This window comes from Atractosteus spatula, chromosome 19, assembly GCF_055471065.1.
Source record: "Atractosteus spatula isolate fAtrSpa1 chromosome 19, fAtrSpa1.hap1, whole genome shotgun sequence".
Taxonomy (NCBI): Eukaryota; Metazoa; Chordata; class Actinopteri; order Semionotiformes; family Lepisosteidae; genus Atractosteus; species Atractosteus spatula.
The window spans coordinates 2,472,217-2,497,720 of NC_142724.1; the positions used below are offsets into that span (position 1 = coordinate 2,472,217).

The 25,504-nt window shown below is 47.2% G+C and overlaps 1 protein-coding gene across 1 annotated transcript; it reads right to left on the minus strand.

Moving 5' to 3' along the window:
- Nucleotides 1-18,406: 18,406 nt before the first annotated feature.
- On the minus strand, nucleotides 18,407-22,402 carry sox12 (SRY-box transcription factor 12). The gene has a single exon (XM_088937297.1). The coding sequence runs from the start codon at nucleotides 22,320-22,322 to the stop codon at nucleotides 21,228-21,230; it is 1,095 nt and encodes a 364-aa protein (XP_088793423.1). The 5' UTR covers nucleotides 22,323-22,402; the 3' UTR covers nucleotides 18,407-21,227.
- Nucleotides 22,403-25,504: the final 3,102 nt, after the last annotated feature.

Sequence of the window (25,504 nt, forward strand, 5' to 3'; positions counted from 1 at the left end):
TCTACTGCCCCAGCTACACCCCAGTCAGAGCAATCTACTGCCCCATACACACCCCAGTCAGAGCAATCTACTGCCCCATACACACCCCAGTCAGAGCAATCTACTGCCCCAGCTACACCCCAGTCAGAGCAATCTACTGCCCCATACACACCCCAGTCAGAGCAATCTACTGCCCCAGCTACACCCCAGTCAGAGCAATCTACTGCCCCATACACACCCCAGTCAGAGCAATCTACTGCTCCATACACACCCCAGTCAGAGCAATCTACTGCCCCAGCTACACCCCAGTCAGAGCAATCTACTGCTCCATACACACCCCAGTCAGAGCAATCTACTGCCCCAGCTACACCCCAGTCAGAGCAATCTACTGCTCCATACACACCCCAGTCAGAGCAATCTACTGCCCCATACACACCCCAGTCAGAGCAATCTACTGCCCCATACACACCCCAGTCAGAGCAATCTACTGCCCCATACACACCCCAGTCAGAGCAATCTACTGCCCCAGCTACACCCCAGTCAGAGCAATCTACTGCCCCATACACACCCCAGTCAGAGCAATCTACTGCCCCAGCTACACCCCAGTCAGAGCAATCTACTGCCCCATACACACCCCAGTCAGAGCAATCTACTGCTCCATACACACCCCAGTCAGAGCAATCTACTGCCCCAGCTACACCCCAGTCAGAGCAATCTACTGCCCCATACACACCCCAGTCAGAGCAATCTACTGCCCCAGCTACACCCCAGTCAGAGCAATCTACTGCTCCATACACACCCCAGTCAGAGCAATCTACTGCCCCATACACACCCCAGTCAGAGCAATCTACTGCCCCAGCTACACCCCAGTCAGAGCAATCTACTGCTCCATACACACCCCAGTCAGAGCAATCTACTGCCCCAGCTACACCCCAGTCAGAGCAATCTACTGCTCCATACACACCCCAGTCAGAGCAATCTACTGCCCCAGCTACACCCCAGTCAGAGCAATCTACTGCTCCATACACACCCCAGTCAGAGCAATCTACTGCCCCATACACACCCCAGTCAGAGCAATCTACTGCTCCATACACACCCCAGTCAGAGCAATCTACTGCCCCATACACACCCCAGTCAGAGCAATCTACTGCCCCAGCTACACCCCAGTCAGAGCAATCTACTGCCCCATACACACCCCAGTCAGAGCAATCTACTGCCCCAGCTACACCCCAGTCAGAGCAATCTACTGCCCCATACACACCCCAGTCAGAGCAATCTACTGCTCCATACACACCCCAGTCAGAGCAATCTACTGCCCCAGCTACACCCCAGTCAGAGCAATCTACTGCCCCATACACACCCCAGTCAGAGCAATCTACTGCCCCAGCTACACCCCAGTCAGAGCAATCTACTGCTCCATACACACCCCAGTCAGAGCAATCTACTGCCCCAGCTACACCCCAGTCAGAGCAATCTACTGCTCCATACACACCCCAGTCAGAGCAATCTACTGCCCCATACACACCCCAGTCAGAGCAATCTACTGCCCCAGCTACACCCCAGTCAGAGCAATCTACTGCCCCAGCTTGCTTCCCTCTTCCTGCAGGGGTCCAGGCGTGACCTCGTGAGGGGATGGCCCCCGCTCATGTCACAGTGCGGCAGCACGCACACGTCTCCGTGGAGGACGAAGGGCCGCTCTCCGGGCCCCGGCGCCCCGCGGAGTGGGGGGAGTGGGGGCAGCGCGTGCAGCAGATTGCCTCAGCCCCCCTGCTGTTGGTGTGCAGCTGCTGCTGCGACAGGCCCGACCGAGCTCTCCCTTCATCTGCCCGCCCGAGAGCCTGGCCTCTTTTCTTTGTGTGCCAGGCGGCGTGGCGGGCAGCTGAGCACCAGCGGTGAACAGGACGAGCCCTGGCGCGGGACTCCGGGGTGCGTTCTGCTCCGTAAACAACCGCCCCCCCCGCTATCAGCCACACACCCCACAGACCCAGGAGTCCCGTCACGTTCAGCTCTTCAATGCATTGCAGAATTTGAGGAGGCCAGTAGAAAATCACAGAGCCTCATCTCTTGAGGAAAACAAACATTATCGTAGCTTACTACAGAATTGCTATTGAAATCCAACCAAAGGGGCAACTGCTGTCGTTTTGCTGTGTATGAGGAAGTCTGCAGTATACACAGTATGTTGCATGCACTATAATTTCCATTTGGAAAACTAGGGTTAGAGCAGTGGGAAACTGTAGAATTTTCTATTTATGCTTTATTTTTTTCCAAACAGACCACTTTCCTATTATTTTTAGGCAGTTTGCTCTAGACTCAATCCCTGTGTTTTTCCTGGGTTTTTTCACGTTAGCATAAGAAGACGTCAGGACAATTGCTGAGCTCTGTGTTGTATGTTACAGCACGAACCACAGAGAAAGCCCTGCTGAGCTGTCCTGTAGTGTAGTATAAATTGGAATAAATTCCTGTGGTGCAGCAGCTCACCAAGCCGCCACTGCCAAGACTGAGGACAAGAACTCTGAACCTGCAGCAGATCTGCACAGTATGTTTTCTGCTCAGCAGTTTTGTTTTAACTGATGCAATTCAGAGGCAAGGAAGCTGAACTGGGATTCCAAAGCGCAAACCATTTCAGCATTTAAAGCTAAGCAGCGGTTTTTCCTGTGTGACAACAGACAGATGAATTGGGTGGAACTGCATTGTAATGTCTAACCTCTTCTGGTGAGCTGCGAGACATTTCCCTGCCCTGTCTACTCACTCTGCAGACCCCCAGGAGACTTAAGGTGGCAGTCACCGCTGCCAGCGCCGTAGAGCACATCGAATTCTGCGCAGTAGCGACGAACAAGCGGCTCCGATGAGCATGTCTCCTCTTCCTCATTCGCCTCCTGCCAGACAGAGACCTTTTCTGCGCGTAAGGACGATAAAAAAAAATATTGGCAATTCCACACTTTTTTTTCCACACAAAGCTATGGAAACGCTTTGGATTTTGACACACGACCACAGGGGAGAGAGTTCTTTTTCAGAAAGGTGCATAAGTTGCACCTCCTTGTCTGGGAAGAGAATGATCACCCTATCTGATTGAGTCATTGACTAATTGCTGATGATATATTTTGTATACAGATAATTAACCACAGGTGATCAAACCCCATCCTCGTGCTAGCGGTGTAACATTCTACCAAGAGTGTTTTATGTGGATTTCTACAGTATTTGTGTATTTCAGGGGGACAGTCTTGGACAGTCACAATCCAGCAGTCAGTAAGCTCATCTCTTAAATCATCTTAAATCACCACTTTTATAAACATTTGGAAGAATTGCTTTCCAGCCACTTAAGTGGGGGATGAGTTCCATTACTTAGTTCAAAGAGCGTTTGACATGAACACACCAACATCCTGTACTTCTCAATGACCCCATTTGCCTATTCCTGAATCAATTAACTCAGGGAATTGCTCACGGCGCACATGTGTTCCATGTCTTCACTAATTGTCCACTTAAGAGTGACCTTTGAAATGGTCTGGACTGTGGCTCTCCAGCACCCAGATTGACCACTCCTGGCTCATTTCTGTTTGAGAAAGCTGAGGACACAAATGACACAAGTGGAAAGTACGCAGAAGTGCAAATCAGACTGAGACCAAGAGGCACATCTGTACTTGAAGGGGTGTGGGAAGGCAGAAAAAGCAGCCCACACACGTTTATAAAAAGTTGAAACACTGGCTTCTTTCAAGAAATGACTGGCCGAGATCCTGAGATTAATTAGCACTAACGATCGCACAGACCAGATGGGTCAAACGGCCTCCTCTGGCTTGTCACCTCTCCCATGTTCTTACAATTACATCTCCTGCTCTGCACATGCCATATAACCAGACTGGAGCTGCTAGAGTGCTGTTAACATGTCTTTCCAAAAAGATGAATCACTGTCAGTGGCTTTTCTTAAAGGTGCACGATTGTTGTACCTCCGAAGAGTTCAGGGTGTCAGACTCGGAGTAATTTACTCTCACATAAATCAGTGAGGCTCCCTGCTGCTCCTTCTGTCCGTGGCGCTGACTTCGCCCGTGAACGTGTTAATATTCCCTGATGTCAATAACGCTCCACTGTCTCGTGTGTCTTCTGAGCCCACATCCATCACAGCTGGCGTAACAAGGCCAGGAGGATAAATACATGTTTAATGGCTGAGACAAGACAGATCAGAATAGGCTGTGGTTATGGTGGACAAATGCAGCATGCCAAAGAAAGTCTTGGAACAAAAACGTGGGGGAAGGGACTCTGTACTTTTGAGTTATTGGGTGCAAATGTCACGGCAGCCTTTTTAAGCCACGCTGTGTCATCTGTTACCAACCTGGCCAGAGCAGCTCTCAGCACTGACATCGTCCGTCGCATTGTCTGGGATTCTGGGGGAATTATTATCGACCAAAACCTTTTGGAATTTTATTTGTACTAAATTACAATAATCCCTCGTGCAAAATGCACGTTGTAAACTCTGACCTGGATTCATATTTAAGAGGTTTATGTTCTTATTTATTCACACTCCGCTGTGTGGAATAAATACCCACATGTATGTTTTTTGTGAGTAATATTCCAGCGATTTTAAATCTGTGGAAATCCATTAATTTAGTATCTTTTTTTTGTGTTTGCAATGATGTTACAAAACAAATACTGCTCTTCTGGAATCGACCCGGCAAGGAGAGCAGCCAGGTACGTTCCCCAGCGTGAAGGCAGAGCAGCCAGGTACGTTCCCCAGTGGGAAGGCAGAGCAGCCAGATACGTTCCCCAGTGGGAAGGCAGAGCAGCCAGGTACGTTCCCCAGTGGGAAGGCAGAGCAGCCAGGTATGTTCCCCAGCGTGAAGGCAGAGCAGCCAGGTACGTTCCCCAGTGGGAAGGCAGAGCAGCCAGGTATGTTCCCCAGAGGGGAGGCATGACATAATGAAACAAGAGAAGCTTTTAAGCGTTAACACGGAGGAAGTACCAAGCGGAGGAGTTTTGTGAAAGTACAGTGACATCAACCTTATTTTATCGGATGCTACAGAACACTGAACCAAGGTCAGGTTTGGGAAACGTGTTGAAAGTGTTCTCTAGTCTCAGACAGAGGATGACAGCAGAGCGCTGAAGTTGTGTACATAGTGGGCATGCCAAAGTTCAGGAGGAGGTCAAGCCCTAATCTCACCCACTGCTGCCTGTCCACATACAGTATAAACGCCCCGCTTCTAGCTCATTCTCTACTGTGTTTCGTTTCTCCCACCCCCCCGATCTTCAGCTCCCTGGCTCACCCCTCATTACTGGGGGAAGGACTTGCCCAACACCTTTGTCATTACGGGCTGGTTGTCTTTCTCCTCAGCCATGTGAGTTTACCCACTAAAGCCCCCTATCAGACACTCGCCTCTTCTCCAGCTGAATTAGGGTTTGATCAAGCTCCTGATACACAAAAATGGAAAATGTAGGGGATTTTGAAGTTTGCATAAATGCAGCATGGAGCTGTAAAGAGTTATAAAAGCAGAGGTCACTGGCATGATCATATATGGTACATCTGTGTGTTTGGGATTTGATACATCGATCAAGAATGTAGGTTAATCTGTCTTTTCTGAAAAACCAGTGTAGCCCATCCGAGAGGAACTAAAATGTACATGTGAGATAAGGAGCAAGAATAGGTAATGAAATGTATTTAGCACAGAAGTTTATGTAACCAAATTGATGCTTTGCCACTGCTCTACATAAAAGTAAATCCTATTTCCTGCAGTGACTGCACAGAGCAAACAACTCTGATATTAAAAGAAACTTTTTTTTGCTCAGGCTGGGAGGGTGGAGGCGTTTTAGCTGAATCAGAAACCACAGCATCAATTTTAAAAGAATTAAATTCAGCTTAAACAGATCCCATCCCCACGTCTCGCGTTAAACCCATTCAAAGGGAAGCCAAATCCTTGGGAGAACATGGGATTATCGGAGAGCCTCCGCGGATACAGCCAGTGGGTTGTGAGACGGGGAGGGGCAGGAGGGTGGGGGATCATATGAGAAGCTGCCAGGGAAGAAGCTCCAGCAAGAATTGGAAGACACATCAAATGCTTAAAAACCTGGTAAGGTGGCTCCCTTAGCAAAGACTGTGAAATCAGAAATCCCGCACGCGCAGGTCTTGTGGTGGGGAAATCTGTGCTACTGGATTCAAACGTGGGGCCAGAATTAGAGAACTTTGGAACAGCAGAAACCTCAGCGATCCAGAGAACCGCTCTGAACCCACAGGCCTGCCTGTTGTGCAGCATGAGAGCTTCGAGCGCAAGAATCACCGCTCCCCGGCAGCACCGATCAAGTGTGCGAGGGCTAATCTAGTGTTCCAAAGATAAACTAACATGCTAGAGGTCATCTCTAGGGTTATAAAGATAATCTAATGTGCCAGAGCTAATCTAGTGTTCCAAAGCTAAACTAACATGCTAGAACTAACCTGGTGTTTTAGACCTAAACTAACATGCTGGAGCTGTTCGAGTGTTCCAGAGCTATTCTAATGGTCGCTTGACCCTTTTCCTTCGGAAGGTGTATCAGTCAAGCCGTGGGCTATTCTGTGTTTTTCTCTTGCACTTCAGTTTTGTCAATGAGCAAAAACTTTTGTCTGCTGCATGGGCGAAGATAAGGCACAGGGAATCCTTTCATCTTTTTTAAAACGTTTTGATTTGACAACATTATCAGAATGTGCTGCTGTATCTTTACTTTTCTGAGTTTAAAATTGCTTTCATTTAAAAATCGATTCTATTAAGGCTCAGCAGCGATGGTACATAGCGTTATTATTGTTGGTTTTACACTGTGCTATAAAGTAAAAAAAATTAACCTGCATCCCTGGACTACACTTCTATTTTTATCCCATTACATAATGAATTTTTCTGCTTTAACGAAATCCTACACCAAGGTTTAAACAAGTTTTTTTTGGAATCATTCTTGTAAATGTACTCCAAGACCAAGGACAATGTTTAGCATTCATCACTGTTAGTACAATATGTATTGTATGTCGAAAGCCCATCATCTCTTTGTGAGGATGATGGGTAAATATACTGTAAGGAGAAGCAGTAAGCTTAGATATTAAATAAAATAGCACATCAAGAGAGACATTGCAAGCCCTGTCTGACATAAGGCATGGGCAGATTTTCTAGGCAAGTTTATGAGCTGCTTTAATGTCTTTTAGAAGGTGAATGGATAACAGCAGACCCCCCAGCTCTTCAATGTCTCATCCACTCGATTCCAGTTTGGGGTTAGTTGTTGGTCCTAAAGCAGTAAACCCAGGTTAAAGCTTTGTCTAAGATCCCCTGTAGGCCATACCTATCAGGTCACCCTTGAAAGCTCTCAGGAAAATTCCTGCTCTGCAAAGTTATGCAGAATTCAAACCAGCCAAGAGACAGAGTGAGTATTGGAGAGAATTCCACCTCCAATGAATTTAAAAGGCCATTACTCTAATACATACATAGATTTTAAAACCTTAAGTTGTGTGAAATGCTGACTTTACAAAAGAAACTATCTAATAAAGTAGTGAGAAGTGTTCTGAATACGGTTGGTTTTATTAGGGTCTTTAAATTCCTTTTGTCCCCTGTAGAAATGAAGAGACGTGTTAGCTATGTTACTTCCTCTGGTGTATCAAAAGGATGCTGAAAATCAGAAGACAGCCCTGTCTTAGTCCCCAGCCAAAGACTGCCCCCATGACAAAGCAATGTGAACCCGAACCCTAAATAAACCAGTAAATGCTGACGTCAGGCTCAGTTCATATGAGGACAGATTTCCAAGATGTACCATGAATACATTCACCTGCAGTAAGCAGGATTTACATGTTACCCTGTGGCAAACTTTAGAAAGTAGCTGTGACCAGCAGAAAATCAGAGATGTGCAAATGAGACTCTGCAAGAGCTTATGCGGTTTGAAAGAACTGACAAATGTGCAAATCACTCTAGGTTATTCTGAAAAACAGAGCAGTATGGTGGGGATTTGTGTTCAATTTTTTATTTCTTTTTTTTTTTGGTAGGTTTCAAGATACCAGCCCAGAGCATGACTTCAAGGGGAAGTGCAGACTGTGAAACACTGGCCTCTGTCTGGCCTCATGAGGAATGTGCAGCGCAGGAGCAGACAGTATGAGGTCAGGTGTGACGCCAGAAGAAAGCAGTTTTCAAATGTGAAAACCATCTATGTATCATGGGTATACTTATAACATTTGATTTGATTTTTTATGCACAAAAACCAGAATGAGATGCTCTGTCTCCTGTAGTGTTGTGATCGGATGAAGGACTAATTAATATTCATTCTCATAATTCATCACAACTGCTGCTCCTCAATGCAACTTAACTGCTTCTAGTATCTAGGCATCTATTATACCTGTCTTCCTATCTAGTCATCAATATGCATATGATAAATACAAATGCATAAAATAGTGTTAAGCAGCCCTTACTGTAGTAATGTTCCCCTGGATGAACTGCTTTAGCTCCATGTACTGTATATGTTAATTCATGGAGTTGGAAGTTTGAGGTTAAGAATCACTTGGTATCTGGTTTTAGTGCAGCAAAATCAAACTAAAAGAAATGTGTCTTAATACTCTACATCTTCCATAACTTTATACATTATTTTCTCTCTGTGTATTGATGTAGAAAAATCTAATATCCCTAATACATCAGCCCTGAATTGCAAGACGAGGTTCTTGGCTCGGTACATATATCATGGCTGCTGTTATATATACAGCTGGGTCATAAAGACCCATGACTCATGAAAGTGCGGGCGCAGACGGCACACTGCAGCTCAGTTAAGGGGAAAACGCTGTGTGTAAAACTGGGGCGCTTCAGGATTTACTGCAATAAAACTGGGCTCGGGTCTTCCATGAATATGAATCCAACGCCTTCATTTCTGGGAATTTATTGGGGTGTCACGGGTGATGCATTTCGAACGTAGCCACGCGCGCGCAAGTCCGCGGGCTGACTGGGGGATGAGAGTGTCGTCGCTGGAATGGCTTTTCCAGAAAATGAGGACTGGAGCAGCTCACCATGAAAACATAAAACCAGAGCTTGTCTCCCAGCCCTCTCAGGCTGCAGGCTTCTAAATCACCACTAAATATAATTTACTAGGGTTTCGGCGTGGTAAAACTACAAATAAACGGCACAGCGAGGCGTCATAAAAGACAGCGGAAGGACACAGAGGACACCACTTGTGTTCGCCTCAAAATTCCCAGATCTGAAGACTTCCAAAAAAACCCCACAAACATCTCTGCGAATGGGACACAGGGACCCAGCCCCACTCCCTCACCCCTTAAAATGAGGAGGAAAAGGAGGAAAAACGTGCTTTTGTAGCCGAAGCAAAGCTGGCAAAGCGTGACGATCACAGGAGCAAGAGCAGCACTGAACGGCCGCACACAAGCCATCAAAGGCCTGGCAAGACGCCGGCAGCTGTGGCCAGCCTGGCCCGTCTGGACCCCAGCCAGCGCTGTCCAGCCAGAACGGGAGACGGGCTCTGGGCTGGAGCAACGCCTCCTGACGAACTCAAACCTGCCGCCTTCCAGCAGAGCCCTGGCTGCAGCTCGGGCAGAGCGGGACTCTCCTGCTCTCTGTGTGATGTAGGAGTGCGCCAGGCCCATCCAGCCTCCCACTTATCTGACCCTCGACTGGCCTGACTGCCTCTGGACCCACCTGTCTGGGGATCTTCCCTGTGCTCCTCTCTCACTGTCTTCTCCTGCTTGGCTATTAGGGCCGTATCGTGCTATCATGCATGGAAGCCTTTGGAGAAGTGGGCGGCAAGTGCTTGTTAATACCGTGTGCGGGAGTGGGCTCATGAGCTGGTCACTGCATGTGCCGTGGAAATGAAGAAGGCCACGACTGGGTCTCATTCACAGACTAAAACCACAGCGAGGGAAATGGGCTTCTTACCATCCACCCAAAAGACTTCAGGCAGTGGGAGCATGCCACCTGGAGGAGACCTGGTTCCTCCAGCAGATCCACAGAGCGACTGTCGGACTCTCCCAGTTACAGCCTGATCAGTGTTTTACGAAGACACTGATGTGGTAGTTTACTAACGCTAATCCTCTCTCCAGCTGCAGTCTTAAAAAAAAAATGTGAGTGTCTGGGGGGTGGTGGGAGTGGAATTTATAGGTAAAGTCAGCAAGTGCAAAGCTGAGCAGTTCTCTCCCTGGCCTAGATCAAAGTGATAAAAAAGCCCTTTTAACTTGTAGCTTTGGAAAGGCCATTGGTTGAGACAGTCCTTATAAAATACAACCCCTCATTTATTCACACTGTAAAACAGTTATCTGCTTACCAAGCTTCCCAGTGACATGAAATTCAATAAAGACATAAGCTTCCCATGGGGAAGTCTGGTTTTTACAGGGCAGTTCTTAGCTCTGTTTTTAATACACTCGGTGGTAAGTAAGGCCCTTCGACAACTGGTCTTGCCAGAAACTGCTAAGCTATTTTCAGTAGTTCGGTCAGATCCTAATGAATGGGATAGAGAGACAAGATGTGTCTAAGGTATTGGCCTGACTTGCCTAGTTGAGGGAATGGCAGCCTCTCTGAGTAGGTGTAGATGGGGCAGGCGGTGGGAGGAAGGGAAGGAAGGTTAATAATTCCTTACACCTAAATAGCTCTTTTCTGGACACTCCACACAAAGCACCTTACAGTTCATGGGGAATCCCACTACCACTACCAATGAGCAGCCCCACCTGGATGATGCGATGGCAGCCAGAGTGCGCCAGTACGCTCCCCACACACCAGCTCTCAGTGGGAGAAGAACAGAGTGATGAAACCAGTTCGTAGATGGGGATTATTAGGAGGCCGTGTTTGGTAAAGGCCAGGGGCAAATTTGACCAGGAAGCCGGGGTAACACCCCTACTCTTTTCGAGAAACACCCTGGGATTTTTAATATCTCTTCTAGCAGCAACCTTAGCTTTTCCCTGGAGGTCTCCCATCCAGGTACTGACCAAGCTTCAGTGGGCTGCCAGCTGTGAGTTGCTGCTGGCCAGGTCTCTGGGAGCGAGACTTGCATTTGTAGGAGAGTGCAAATGTGCGAGGTTAGGATCTCCTGAATGTCTGTTAAAAAAACACTGGGAGTGACGAGATTTGCGCGGGTTCGACTATTTACACGAAGACTGTTCTTAATCCCATCTCAAAGGCAGAGGGACCTTTGCTTTGAAAATCTGTAATCTTTCTGACTTTTTGCTCTTCTTACCTAGTTCTTGCACTCACCTCTCCTGTCATTTCCTGGTCCAGTTGAACAGAAAGTGCAGGATTCCTTTGCTAGGAAGCAATAAAAGTTGTAGAGACACCTGCTGGCCAGAAGGACCCATGGCATGTGGGTCTGTATAAACACAGTGACTGCACGGTGCCTATGGGGTTTGAGTCATTGGCAGAAGAGTAGTCTGTTGATCGCAACAGCAGAATATAGTATGATGACGCTAATCCATTTACCTAATATAATACACTTCACTGCAGTAGAAGGAAATCCCTAAGGACTGGGTCTCCCCTAAAATATATTGGTTGGCTGGAACGGGGAGCATGTGTTTGAGGTAATTCTGACCTATAGCAATAGCTCCACTCTCCAACAACCGGGCTGTTTGAGATCAGTGTTCCATATCTGTTTTCATCATACTGACAAGGACAAGGACACTCGTCTTGAAAAGAGAGTTTTAAAGGGGGTGCCAGCCAATAGGTTGCCAATAGGACCTAATGAAGCGAGGTTTTTGCAGGGGGGTAGCGAGGAGCTGCAGACAGATCAGCCGACGGGCAGCGCCGTCTCTGACTCGAGCTGTGCTGCAGGGTAGGATGCTGCTCTTCTGCCGCAGGAGAGCGAGTGCGTGGAGATGAATGAACGAGCTGTCATTCATGACCCAGTCCTGTGCGTAATCTGCTCAGGTGTAGCTCTCTAAGCCCACTATCAGCTTCAGCTTATTGAGGAGCCAAGGAACCGGCAGTAACAGCTCGTCAGCCCTGAAGCCGACAGCTCTCTCGCAGGCTCCCCGCCCCAAGCGCCTGGGCACGGAGTCAATAACCGTAATTAAACTGAACCTGCACCATCAGCCCTACAGCACAAACAGCATCAGCATCTAATAAAACATGCAAAACAAGCAAGGACAATAACAGCAGCTAAATCTTCGCAATTTGCAATCTTTGCCCATTTATTATAATGGTGTTTCAGTGTTATTCATGCCCCTGTAATTAACCAAGCTGTCTTCACTTCATCTCAGACATGCTTTCCTGTTCCTCTGTTGCATTGAGATCAGGCCATGCAGCTGATAGAAGCCTGCATGTTCTAAGCACATACAGCAGGTATGAGTGGGATTGCTTGCGCTGTGTGCTTCTCGCTGCGCAAGGAGGCGGCTGTCAGCGGTGTGGGGATATGAGGTGGCTCTCAGCGATCTGTGCTGCGGGGCTGCCGATGGCCTGTCTAGACTGCTGCCCCTCCGGTAGCAGCTCTCTGACGCAGGGGTGGTGCCACTGGCTGCTGTGATCATGGTGGTGGTGGTGGAGGCTGGAAAGAAAATCATGAAAGAACAGAGTGCATAAAAAAAATAAGACCGGTGCCTGGCAACAGAAGGCAGCGGAGCTTGTTTCTTGTTTCCTGGGGGTTGGGCTGCCTTGCAATAAGGCTTCCCACCTGTGCCTGCTAACCCACCCCAGGATGTGGGTTATTGATAGCCTGGTGGGGGGAAAATGGCTCTTTGATTTGCCCTGAACCTCCCTACTGCCAAGCATGTGTTTTCTGTCTCTTTGCACTGCAGGCCCGGATGGCAAAACACATGTGTGCGCACGCACATACTCTCTCACAGGCACACACTCAGCCTGCAGCTCAGGCTGCTCAGGTCAGCGGGCGGGACTGTGAGATCAGGCCCCATGATGGTAAACGTTAACCCATACTCGGTGCCGGTTTTTACACTCTATTTTAAGAATCTCACATTCAGCCCGAATCACGCCTTTGTATGCGAGAAGGTTAAAGCACTTCAAACATACATCATGCATAGGAACCACACATGTCCCTGCCCAAACAAGTCACAGTGAAAGGCCTGCTTAGTGATGCTTGAAATAAAGTGCTTGAATTACAATCAGGCGGGTCTCTGGTGGTTACAGACTGAAAAGCCCGGTAACATCGCCACGCTTGGCCAAACAGTCTGGGGTGCAGAGAGGGAGGGAGAGGACGAGAGACAGAGACTGGGAGAGATAATATCTTCACTGAGGGCTTCCCATCGCACATGAGCTGCATCCTTGAAACAGACTTGGACTTTGAAAGCTCTGACACTGAAGTAAAAGGAGAGGGCAGACCCGCCACTCATCCAAAGGCTTCCACATGCAACTGCAATCCTCCCGCCATGCACATGTGATTTCAGAGCTAACTGCACGCCTCACGCCTGCACACTGAATCGTCATCTCAGACCAGCATGGCAGCTCAGCCTGAGCGCGCGGTGGCATCTGACTCACAGGAAGGGGGTTGGATGGTACAGACGAAGATCCGCCACTTCACAATGCACAGGCACGCGCAGCGCTGAGAACTGTGCATCAGAACGGACCTCTTAGGGATCAGGCCATGTGCAGCAGGATGTTCCATGGGGAAAGAGTGAACGTTTGGGAACGCGGGTCTGAGGGCATGGTGTGTGCCACCGGGAGGACAGGATCTTGACGGGCAAACCAGGGTCATGTCAGGTCCCAGGACAGAGTCAGGGCCCAGACAGCGCCAGGCTGCACTGAGCTTATAAAGACAATTGCTGGGGGCTTTCTAAGTATCAGGTCAAAAAGACCTGGTGGTGGAGCTGCTGGTGAATCCAGCAAAGATTATCTACATGTACGTACATGTACAGTATGTCCTACAGGACAGTGCTGCTGCCAATACAAACGCCTCCAGTACTTAGAAGTCTTCTTTTTTTAAAACCTACTAATATAATGTGTATTAACAATCCTATACACTGCATATTTGCAGAATACACTGTAAGAAATCATTACACGTCAGGAGTTCAATGAATAATAAATAACGTAATGTGTCCTGAATTCATTTAATGAATGCAGTGCAGTTTGTGAGAATGTCTTTGTGTGCCTAAGACACTCTAGGCATGTGTAAAAATGTCAACATATGTGGAGGCACAAAACAACATCATTTATCTTTTCTTTTGTTATTGCTACTGCCAGCTGTTGCTCCATGAGTTCTCATCCTTCCGAGTTGGGCCTTTATTCAGCGTCTCAATTTGCAAACGAAGCCAGTGTTCCTGCAGAGCTATCATAACTTCTGAAGATCAGCGGCAGGGTCAGAGAGAAAGCCATCCAGCCCATTTAGGTCTTTTGTTTTTTAGTAGTTAATTGATCTGAGGATCCAACCATTTTGTAAAAAACAGGCCAGGGTATCAGCTTCCACAATATGGCTGAGCAGCTTGCTCCATGTTTCCACAAATCTCTGCACGAGGAACATGTTGTAGAAGTCCTTCAGGTTGAATTTTTTCAGCGTGTTTGAGGATTTTGAAGATCTCTGTTCCGGTCTAAATTAATGTCGTTTTTCTAGGCTGTCGGTGTGCAACATTCCTTGAACTCACCTGGTTGCACTTCTGAACTGATTCCAGGACAGAAATATCTTAGTGACCAAAATAGTGCACAGTATTTTACATGAGGCTTTACTAATGTTGTTGTTTGATTTTAATGCAGCATTGCTTGATTTGAATTCTGAACAATTTCAGATCACGGCAGAGTCAGAGATAATCAGGCGAAATGGAGATGCTTGTCTGAACCACATTTCCCAAAAGGCTGCGGGGGATGACCAGCTGTGAGATGATGATTGGTCAGGTGACAGTTTAAAAAGGAAGTGGGGGAGGCTTTCTCAGTTGGTTTGATCTGCTGTTTGAGGGGCAGAGAATGGATCCTCTGGGTGCAGATTCACCAGAGGGAGGAGTGATGATCTGTAGAACTGTGAATTTTGTGCAGAGCCTCAAAATAGAAGATACAGAGGGAGTTTGTGAAGAGACCTAGAGAGAGAGAGAGATTTTTAAGCAACTTAACAGCCTGGTATGAACATTAGGGACCGAAAGAAGCCTTGATGTTTTGGCCTGCCAAACCTAGGGTGTCACCATAAAGATGTATAGAAATATAAATAGGTAGCAATCAGTACTTTTTCAGAGGCTGTGTCAGACCGAGGAAGAGAAAAGAGCTGTGCTGAGGGCGCTGTTCTGTGCTTCACTCCCAATACAGGACAGTACATCAATACGTGTAGGCTGGTGCTTTAGTGCTATCGATTGCAGTGGTTAATACTGATGTTTCTTCACCTCTCACATGTAATTAGGCCTCTGCACACTCATGGAGATGGATGTGATGTTGCACGAAAGCCCATTAAAGGTGATCGTGCACATGTCAGGAAATGAAAAGGGGAGTCCTTGTGCGTGACGTGTGATGGAGACCCTTTGCTTCGATATGTTGAACTGGTGGGTCCCTCTGTTGTGCAGAGGGTGCACGCTCTGTCAAGAGACGGCAGTCCCTGCAGGTGTACGGGCTGCCAGGCTGTGTATGACTGTTGGTAAATAGAGAATGCGAGGTCCCTGAATGTGCAAACAGCCATTGCTCGCTCAAACTAAGCAGCAGCAACAGTCTAAGAATATTCCAGCTCTCTGACTGCATTGCACAAGTCTTTGGCATTTCATTGTGCGCACAACATCGCACATAAATTCATAAGATTACATAGATTTAGCAAGGCAGGAATGGCAGTAGGAAAAATGGGAAAACACATCTGAAAGAATTCCCTAGACAGTCATAAAATTCCAGCATTGCTGTAAATAATCAACGCAGGTTTCACTGCTTCCAATAAAGGGCTGGAATTTCTCTCTTCTGCGCTGCTACAGCTAGTAATGATACTGGTGGGAAGGCTGTCAGTGTCAGTGCACATTAATGGGACTGGAAGGGAAATAATTGACTTTGACTCATTCTTCTTATGTAATCTCTCTAAATGACTGCTGTCCAGGCAGGGCTATTATAGCTGGGAAGCAGTGGGCCACAGCCCTCGACAGTGATTGTGTAGCTCACAGTGCAGAGCTCTGTGGAGAGGAGGCATGAGGGCTGTAGTTAATTAAAGTTTAAAGTCAGCGTGCGCTGGGACTGGGCTGCCCTGCTTAAACAGTGCTGAGCAAACAATTATATGGGAGCCGGGCTGAGTTTCTAAAGGTTGAGTCAGGAAGGCATTCATATCACCTCATCTTTATTTTCATAGATGAAGAGTGGATGTTATAGAATAATGTGTATTTGCATGTTGCAATGAAATAAAGACTTGGTCTGCAGAGCAGGAAGGTGGATAGATTTGCTTAGTTGTGGCTCTGATGCATGATAAATCCCTTTTTTCTTATGAAAAGCTGCCAGATCCAAAACTGCTTATTTCTCTGTTTAATCAATCAATATGGCATTTCATAAAGGTCATTTTATGTCTCTAGGAGCAGCACAGCTGTTTCCTTCCTCCTACACCTCTGCAATGTTTCTGTTTTCCCTTCCCTTCATCCTGTGAGTTAACATGTCTGGTAACAAGGAGAATTTACTATGCAGGGAAAAACTGAGCATTTTGACCTGTAAAGCAATTTCCTCTAAATGGCCTCAGAGCGTAGCTCTGCTGGGTTTGTGATCCTCGCAGGCCCTCGATCTGCTGTGTGCTCAGAGTTTTCCCTGTGGTCCCAGAGCAGTCTGCCCTTCTCTGTGGTCTTTAGCGCATCACGTTTGTGGCGGGAACATCTGTTCGTGCTTCATATGTGCTTTTACTGGAGAGAAGACATAAACCACCCAGAGGTTTGCTTTGGACCATAACCATTTATTCAGCGATGAAGTCTCACTCGACCCACGACTACTGTATGTCAAAAATGGGGAACAACAGGCCACCTCTCTACTTATTTACAAAAAGGTGCTTTTATTTCTATCTACATGCCTACTGTCAAACAGCAGAATGTACTACCAAGAGGGAATACTGACAGGGAACAATAATAATAATAATAATAATAATAATAATAATAATAGAACTAGAAAAAATATCCAGAATAAAATAAAATCATCACTTTTGTTCACAGAATGAGAGTTTGGTGGGCTCAGGTAAACACTGATAAAAAAAAACATTTCACACTGACCTCAGAGTTACGTGTCCTGCGTCTGTGTCGTCACTAGTGGTCCAGGGAGCAGGATGTGTCAAGATAAGAAGCTAATTGTCAGCAGGGGGCACTACACCCTGGGGGCCACACTGCATCAGAACTCACTGTTGCGGCTTTAGATTACAGACCTGTCACCCTGGGGTTCTCCTCCATATTGTCTGTGCTAATATCACCACTGGGTCTTGTTAGGCTCCCTCAGTGGTGAAAATCTCAAGAAACCAGACTCAGCCCTCAGATATTTGCCCCACTCCCCGATGCCCCAGATGGGCTACAGAATGCGGACTTTGACACATAGGGAGGCAAGGGGGGGGGGGCTCTGATCTTTGAGGGGGGCTTCTGATTTACAGGCGTTCGGCCATAATCCCACAGATGGCGGCTTCGCACCGCTGGCTCCTTGGCTGAGCTCAGACACCGCGTGTCAGGAGCTGCGGTTTCTCTCATGCTGAGCAGTCTCACGGCCATCTTAACTCACCGCTAGTGGTGTCTCACCCGAGGAGAGCAAAATCTCACCGCGGAGGGGAGCGCCCTTCACAGATTTCTAAGCTCTTTAAGGACAAAAACACATACAAGAGAAGTGTAAACACAAGTAGGTCTGGGCTGTGAAGGCAACGGTGCCCTGCTTTGAACTCAGTGCACTAGGATCATCTGTAAATGGTGAGTGTGAGGCATCGTGGCTGGAGTTTGGCTATTTCAGCAGGCTGTGGTGCAGTACAAAGATTCAGATCTTATTGATCTGTGGGGTGTAAAGCCTGAAACTGTACAGCCCAGGCTTAGAGCAGCCTTCCTATTGTCTCTAGGCCTGACTGCCCCTGGATCACAGTCTCAGTCCTGGAGTCATTGAGAGAGAGCAGCTCGGCGCTCCTGAGCTGTCAGACGTGCTGGGTATGGCTGTCTCTCTTGTGCTCCCCCTTTGAAAATATTCTGCGTGAAATCAGCATTGTAGTTCCATCTGCGGGAACTCTATTAATCAAAACAGCCTTCGGAGTAGGAGGTGCGAAGCAGATGGGTGTTTTTAACTCGGTTTCATTTATGCACGGGCTTTGTGCATTTCTCGCCCTGACACTGATTCTCCTGAGCCCATCTGTGAATTGTCTACCCCGTTCTTCAGCATGGATATTTAAGCCAGAGCTAAAAACTGCCCAGCGATAGGAAGGCGTGAAAGAAGAAAAAAAACCCACAGCACCTAAAAAAATAAACTATCTTTTAAAATCCTTTAAAAAATGCCGGTTGGGTTTCGACACCTGTGTGGATGTTGGTGCGAAACATCATGCGGTTGTTGTCTGATTTTCATCATTAGTATCATTAAATAAATACTTTTATTTACACTTGCAAACAAATCCAAATAAAAAAGACTGTAAAATAGTTTTAAATATTTAATCTTTTAAAAAGTTTCGCCCAGCAACAGTATGTCAGATGCTACATCATTTTTTTCCCTAATATATAGCCATACACAGCACATCTTTTACAAAGTACAAACATTACAAATAAAAGCAGTTGCACAGTGAGTTGAATGCTTTGACCTGAGTCCAGTTAGAGGAGAAGACTGCTGGTGTTTGGTTGGATAAGAGTTAGGAATACTGTCATCCATCATCACTGAGACCCCATTTCAAGTCTACAGCAAAACACTACAACTACCCATCCTGTGTGTGGGAACCAGAGGAGAAAATACCTTCTTCAATTATTGCGCTACAATATTGATCTTTGCAATATTCTGCAATAGTTTAAAAATGTTCCTAGCTTTCTTTCCCATACAATGTCACTGACTATAAAACTTGAATAACACTGTTCCTAAGTCCTGGCGGAAATTCTAGTTGTACTTTCTTTTCTACATTTGGCAAAGATATGTCTCTGAGTAAAACCCGAACTTCTGGAAGGTGTTCATCTGGAAAGAATGCAGAAACGGAAAATGCCTCCACACATTTTAGAGTCTTTTGAATATGTTGGCACTCAATGTGGAACTGGCCTCACATTTAGCCAAGACAACTGAAATTGGGCCTAAAAGATAACACTGCATTTCGTTTTTACCAGGTGAATGAATGCCAGCCATATCTCGATAATTTCAAAGCACTACTAAAACCTCAAAGAAGAAAAGGCATATTGCTTTAAACAAAGTCAGCTTAAAGCCATTCTTGGGCACACATTTCTGGAGTATCTGGACTTTCTTTCCTGATACAAGGCCTCAGTGTTTTTGACCAGTGTTTCAGGTATATGACCTATTCCCCCTTGCTTGTACTCGTCCTTTTAAAAGGACACGTATCCAGACAGGTCCAGCCCTGAATATGAGAGAGGAATGGGAGAACATAGTATCCAAGGGGGACTGTAAAGTTTCTCATTTATCTTCACAGATGTAAAAAAATAAAAAAGATAGTTTTGGTCACGGATTAGTACCCATGTCACAGAGCTGAAGCAAGGATATCAACCCGCTTGATGTGGACTAATTCAAAACCGAAGCCACAGGTAATGTTCGTCGTGATGGCAGCAGTCATCAAACAGAACTGCAAGGTTCATTCGTTGTAAGAGTTCAAAAAATAAACGATCCCTTTTTTAAGTGCAGGGTGAGCTGCTACCCATCCCATCCTGGTGCAGAAAAAGCTGCTCGAGTCTTGAACTGAGAGGGCTTAAGGTTACTGTAAAATACTAGATGCAGATATTCATGCTGACAGCTGCTGAGATATAAATAAAGGCAGTCCTTTTTCTGAGTCAGAGGAGAGAGAAGAAAGTCTTGCATTTTTTTTGTCTCCCCCCTCCCATGGAAGTTAGCCATCCGCGTGCCTCGTCACTGCATTCCTGATCCACGTCCGTGTTTCCAGAGAGCGCAGATTACCTCTGGGAGGCACTAAGACCCAGACAAGTGATCCCTGAGAGAGTCAATGGGGACAGCTGGTAGACACAGATTTCTCTCCATTCACAGATCGCCTGATGAGGCAGCTGGAGCCCGACTGCAGACATGACATGCATTTTGCCAACCAGACTGCATTATCTCTAAGCAGACGCTCAGTGAGCACAGCGCTCAGACCCTGTACAAAAGACCTCTGCCTCTACGGCGATATGCATCCTCAATTCCAAGAAAAAAATAATTAAATGAACGCAGCAGAAAACGAGTGCAAACAGACACACACATGAATTCGTGCAAGGAACACCGCTAGAGATAATACAAAGGTCATCCAGTAGCAAGATGATGAAACTGCTAATTCCAAATCAGGAGGCATTATAAGATGACTCAGAACTGGGGCTGCAGACATCATTCCAGTATCTCTTGCCTGAATAATCACTGCTCTGCACATGCTAAATATTATTGAGTCAAATTAACGGCAAAAAGCCTCTCCAATCACAATGTTTCAGGATGTGTCCTGCTCCTTTGATAAAATATGTGTTAAAACATCTTTTTATCACTATAGGTAAGGTTAAGGTCTCATATGCAACAATAATAACAACATTAGTGTAGGACTCCTGCTGTTTGTGTCTTGAAATGTCAGTGACTTGCTTGCCATTTGTATTTTTTAAACCGGCAATATCACACCCATGTGGACTGACTAGAAATGTGAGCATCACCTAATTTTGTTGGTTTTCGAGGTGCAGAACTCTGAAACCTTAAGCTCTTTTTAAAATTCTCACAGCTACAAATCCAATGTAAAACCTGTTCTAAACAAGCCAGATTGAGCAATCAGTTTAAGACTAATAAGATGAATATATCCAGTGCTTTATACTTAAGAAAAGGGTTACAACATATAGTCTGCTCTCCTTTATTCCCTCTGCAGGGGTTAACTAAAACTCAGAAACAGTGCTTGTGTTTACATTGCTAGCATGTAAATGCTCTTAACACTGATTCTTGTGGACCTCAGAGATAATTGCAAAAACATTTTAATCACCTTGATGCCGAAGTTCTCTCAGAAGCTGATTTTGGAAACGGAGGATTCATTATCAAAGCACCTCCCCCCCACTCCCCTCCGCCTCTGCTTGTTAAATGTTCTCTCCACACCCTTTTTTGTGAAGAGCAAAGGATTTGCAGAACCTTTTCTCTAAGCTCACCGAAATGTCACACTGGTATAAGAGAAGCACCTGCTCTCACTGGGCTCTGAAGGGACAAGAGAGAGGGAGGGGGCACTGTATCAGGGTTGAACAGCTGCTTAATTTCCTGTGAGATGGTCGGGTTGGCAAGACGAAGATGCTGAGATGCTGAGCCTCAGTAAGTAAATACCAAGTCAGAAATGCTGGGCACGAGCAAGTCCCCGGAAATCATCTCGTTCACCTCCGGCGTGCAGTAGTCTGGGAAGTCAAAGTGTGATCCTGAGTTTGCATGGAAGGCGTCGAAGTCCTTGTCCAGGGAAGAGCAGTCCATGGGCAGGCTGTCGAAGCTGGCGTTGGAGATGATGTGCAGTATCTCCTCATCTAGCTCCTCGTCGGAGGAGGAGGAGGAGGACACGAGGGAGGAGGAGCTGGTGGAGGTGGGTGTAGAGGACCTGCCGCCCACAGGTGCTCTGTGATCAGCCAGCTTGTGCTCACGGGGGACCCGACAGACATCTTCTGTCGCCGTGACGTCTGGCAGGGCGATGAGGCAGGAAGGCTGAGAAGCGGGAGCCTCGCTTTTGATCTGAGCAGCCAGTGGCCTGTCCGCTGCATGCCCCTGAGGTTCCTGCTGGTGATAGGAGCTGAGGACAGGCTTTGGTGCCTCTTGATCATCCTTCTGACCTGCTGGGCTCAAGAGCTTTACATCCATGGCATCGTCTTCACTTTCGCCCCTGTCATAGCTGTTGTGTTTATTGCCAGTAAGGTTCACTTTGTGTTTGGAAGCAGAGGTTTTGATTTTGAGCACCTTGCTGGTGGTTGTGCGGCTGGGGTAAGACTTGTTCTTGGGGGAGGCCTTTTCTCCAGCTTTGATGGACCCTGAAGACTTGCTCTTCTTCCTGGGTCGGTACTTGTAGTCGGGGTAGTCGGCCATGTGCTTCAGTCTCAGCCGCTCCGCCTCCTTGATGAAAGGGATCTTCTCGTAGTCCGGCAGGAGCTTCCACCTTTTGCCCAGGCGCTTGGAGATCTCCGCGTTGTGCATGTCTGGCCACTGTTCCATGATTTTCCGCCTCTCGATCTGTGACCAGACCATGAAGGCGTTCATGGGCCTTTTGATGTGCCCGGTTGGAGTCTTGCACCAGTTGGGGTCCTTGCTGGAGGGGACGCACCCGAAAACCTCATCCCCTTCCTCGGGTCCCAGTCCCGCGAAAGCGTCTTGGGTCGAATCGCTTCCCATGGCCATGGAGTGTTTGTGTCCTCTTTGCTGAACCATGATGCACGAGCGAGCTCTACCCCTTCAAGACGCCGCAGGAGTCGGCCATGCTCGGCGCCCCTTCTCTCCCTCTCGGTCTCGGTCCCTCTCCCGCGGGGACAGCCCTCACCTCAGCCGCGTTGCCCCCTGACAACCAGAGAAAGGGCTTAGTGCCATTACAGGGTATTTAAGCACACAGCAGCCCCGCCAGCCCCCTGCCTGCAGACAGCTGTTGACAGTTCAGTCTCACCCCCCCTTTCACTGTGCCACATTCACACAAACATTTTGGGAGCTCAGATCCCTGCACAATGCAAAGCAGCACATGCACGGAAGCCCTCTTAACCCACCCTCCCTCCCACCACTCCCCACCCACCACCCCCTTCATAAATAAATAAAGAGACTTAGACACCACATGTTAGAAATGTGCAGTGATGAATAACATCCAGATCTTACCGGTGATTCAGTAGGGTTAGAGAGCACTCCTCCCGGGTAGTAAGCACGGTGCTGGAAACAAGTGTCCTTCCCAGTGGCTTTGCATGAGCTCTCAGGATGTCCACTCGCTAACTGTGAGGGAGGTCGGGCGTTGGGGAGGGGGAGTGTAGTCTACTGCTCCGGCGTCTGTGTCTGAATCAGCTCAGCTGTCCTGCGCTGTGTGCATGTAGCCCTCTCCTGGCACTCGTTCTGCCTCATGCCTCTCTCTCTCCCTCTCTTTCTCACTCACTCGCGCACACACACTGCCTGCTGTCTCTCCAGCCCAGTCCCTCCTCGCAGAGCCAGCCTCTCTGTCTGCTGCTCTATAAACCCTCACTGTAAACAGCTCAACCTCCCCTGACAGACTCCTCCCCCATCCCCCCACCGCCTCCACCTCCACCCAGCCTCAGCGACTGCATGTGGGGGTGAAAGTTTCTGCAACAGAGACACAGAGACATGGGGAAGACAGACACAGAGAGAGAGAATCTAGCGAAATGCACCTGCATTGCAAATGCAGGAATAGACGCTGTGTACGTTGAATGCATAAACACTGCTACTGGCTGTCCTGTCCATTTGGGTTTCTTCTTCCTGCCTTTTTTGAGACTTATATCACACATGACCCAAGGCTTCATGTGTTGAGGGTCATTACTAAACCTATATTTTTGAAGAGGACTGTAGGCTGTGGCAGTGATAGAATCACAGCCTTAAGCAAGCAGAAATCCAATAAAATTGTCTTTAGATTTTTTTTGCAATTTTTTTGCTGAATAATACATGGGTTCACAACAGGTTTATGGTCCAAATGTCCTTAATAAGCCACATTTTATGGATATATTCCAACTATCTAGGTGTATGTGCATGAAGTCTACACGTATACCATACATAGCCTGCTAGCCGAGACAGAAAGCATAAATAATGTCCTGTCTGTCTCTTACACTGAGGTGATCTCTTTATCTGACAAAGACACTCTGACGCAGGTGAAATATTCTTCGCCTGCAGCTGTTGCCATTAATTTGATTAAAGTTTTCAAATGAAGAATTTCAATTAAGAAGTAATCTTGGGGCTACATGAATAAGAAATTGTGCCAAGTCACTATTAACATTTGAATGCCAAATGTGGGATAGAATGAAAAATGGAGCTTGATGTCCTAGCATGACATTGGTTCTGTCATTAAACCTTCCAGAAAATGGACAATTATTATGAAGGATCTCTTAGCTAAGCAGAGAGCAAGGCTGAATGTCTTAGCTAAGAATGTGCTGTGTCCCGAAATGGCACCAACTGATCTAGTCTTAACTCCTGCGATCTGACTCTGCTCTGAAACCTGCATTCAACGAGAGAAAGCAACATGAGAGGTCTTTAAACGTACCATATAAAATCATCTGAGATCAAAGGGAATATTTGTCTCTATTTATTCACTATCGAGTGAAAGTTTAATTTTTACTTCCTTCTTTTTTTTTTGCTCCATGCTCTTCCAACTACAGTCAACGCGGGTCACGCCGGCACGGCGGTTTACTGATATTTGGAAGATTTTTTTAAAGTAGAAAGTGATGTACTATAGAACGGGACTCTTGTTTTCTTTCCAATCATTTACACCCGTGCCACGCTTGCCGAACGTAATTCGCTCTAGGGAAGTCGGGGTTCAGAGAATCGCCCGGCGTTGCTCGATTTTGCCCTGACAGAGACTTGAATCGTCAAAGTAGAATATTTATAATATTGCCTAGTTCAGAAGTTAGACAGACGCGTAAAAAGCGGTCGGACGGAGGCGCGCTCAGGACCCTGATGTGAGACGTCACGCTTCGAGAATGACGTTTTCCGTTCAGGTACGAAGCAGACACCTTTCGTTGTAATGAAAATCTCATACTAAGCACGAAAAACAGGTATGAAAATGCTTCGTTACAGTTGTTTATACAGTAGGCCTCGGGGTGGTTGTATTTTCTTTCCTTTCCCGAACTGATGTTCCCTGACATATGTGCCTCCTTCCCAAAAGCTGTGTTCTAAAAGGTTCCTCTGTTTTCTCACCATTGAACCATAGACACCAGAGAAAGAATGATGCCTTTGCACAAAATATATCAACAACAGCAAACGCCAGCCTTTGGAAATGAGCGGATCTCCGGAAAGTTTTAAGATCTGCGTTCCGCTGCTGGGTCAAACGCAGTGCAATCGGGTCGGAGTGGTTCTGCTGTGTGTGCGGGATTTCCCCCCGGCGAAAAGCAACAGGAAACGCACCTTGGGCCACTAGGTTGTGCTTTTCATTTAATCAGCCCCGCAAATGTTTACGTTTAAGCACGTCGTTTGAGCAAGAGCAGACTGGCACCCCGAGGCAATGGTCGCCCTGCTGTCGGGCAGGCTAGACGGCGGCAGTCGTCCGCTGACGGAGGCTGTGTAATTACGGCACAACACGCTTGTCTGGGAGCGACATTAAAGAGTGTACGCGATCCTCGAGGCTCGGATCCCAGCCTGGCCAGTCTCCCATTTTGCACCACTGGCTCGCTGATTAGTGGAAATTGCCTGCATGCCTGTCGCTTATTCTTTTACACCATTCCTGCAGGGCTACAAAAGTCGATCGCCCCTTTAATGGGATAGGTGTAAAATGTGGTGTGAAATGGGTCCACTCGCGGCCCGGCCCGGCCCATGTCTATGTGCAGTCCATCTCGGCGATTTGCAGTGCACAGAAATCCCATGAAAGGATGTGCGGTACTACATAGTATATTTTATTAGGTGCCAGGATCTCAGGC

Excerpts from the sequence above, each read along its gene's own strand:
- sox12 (XM_088937297.1), bottom strand. The coding sequence starts at position 22,322 with ATGGTTCAGCAAAGAGGACACAAACACTCCATGGCCATGGGAAGCGAT.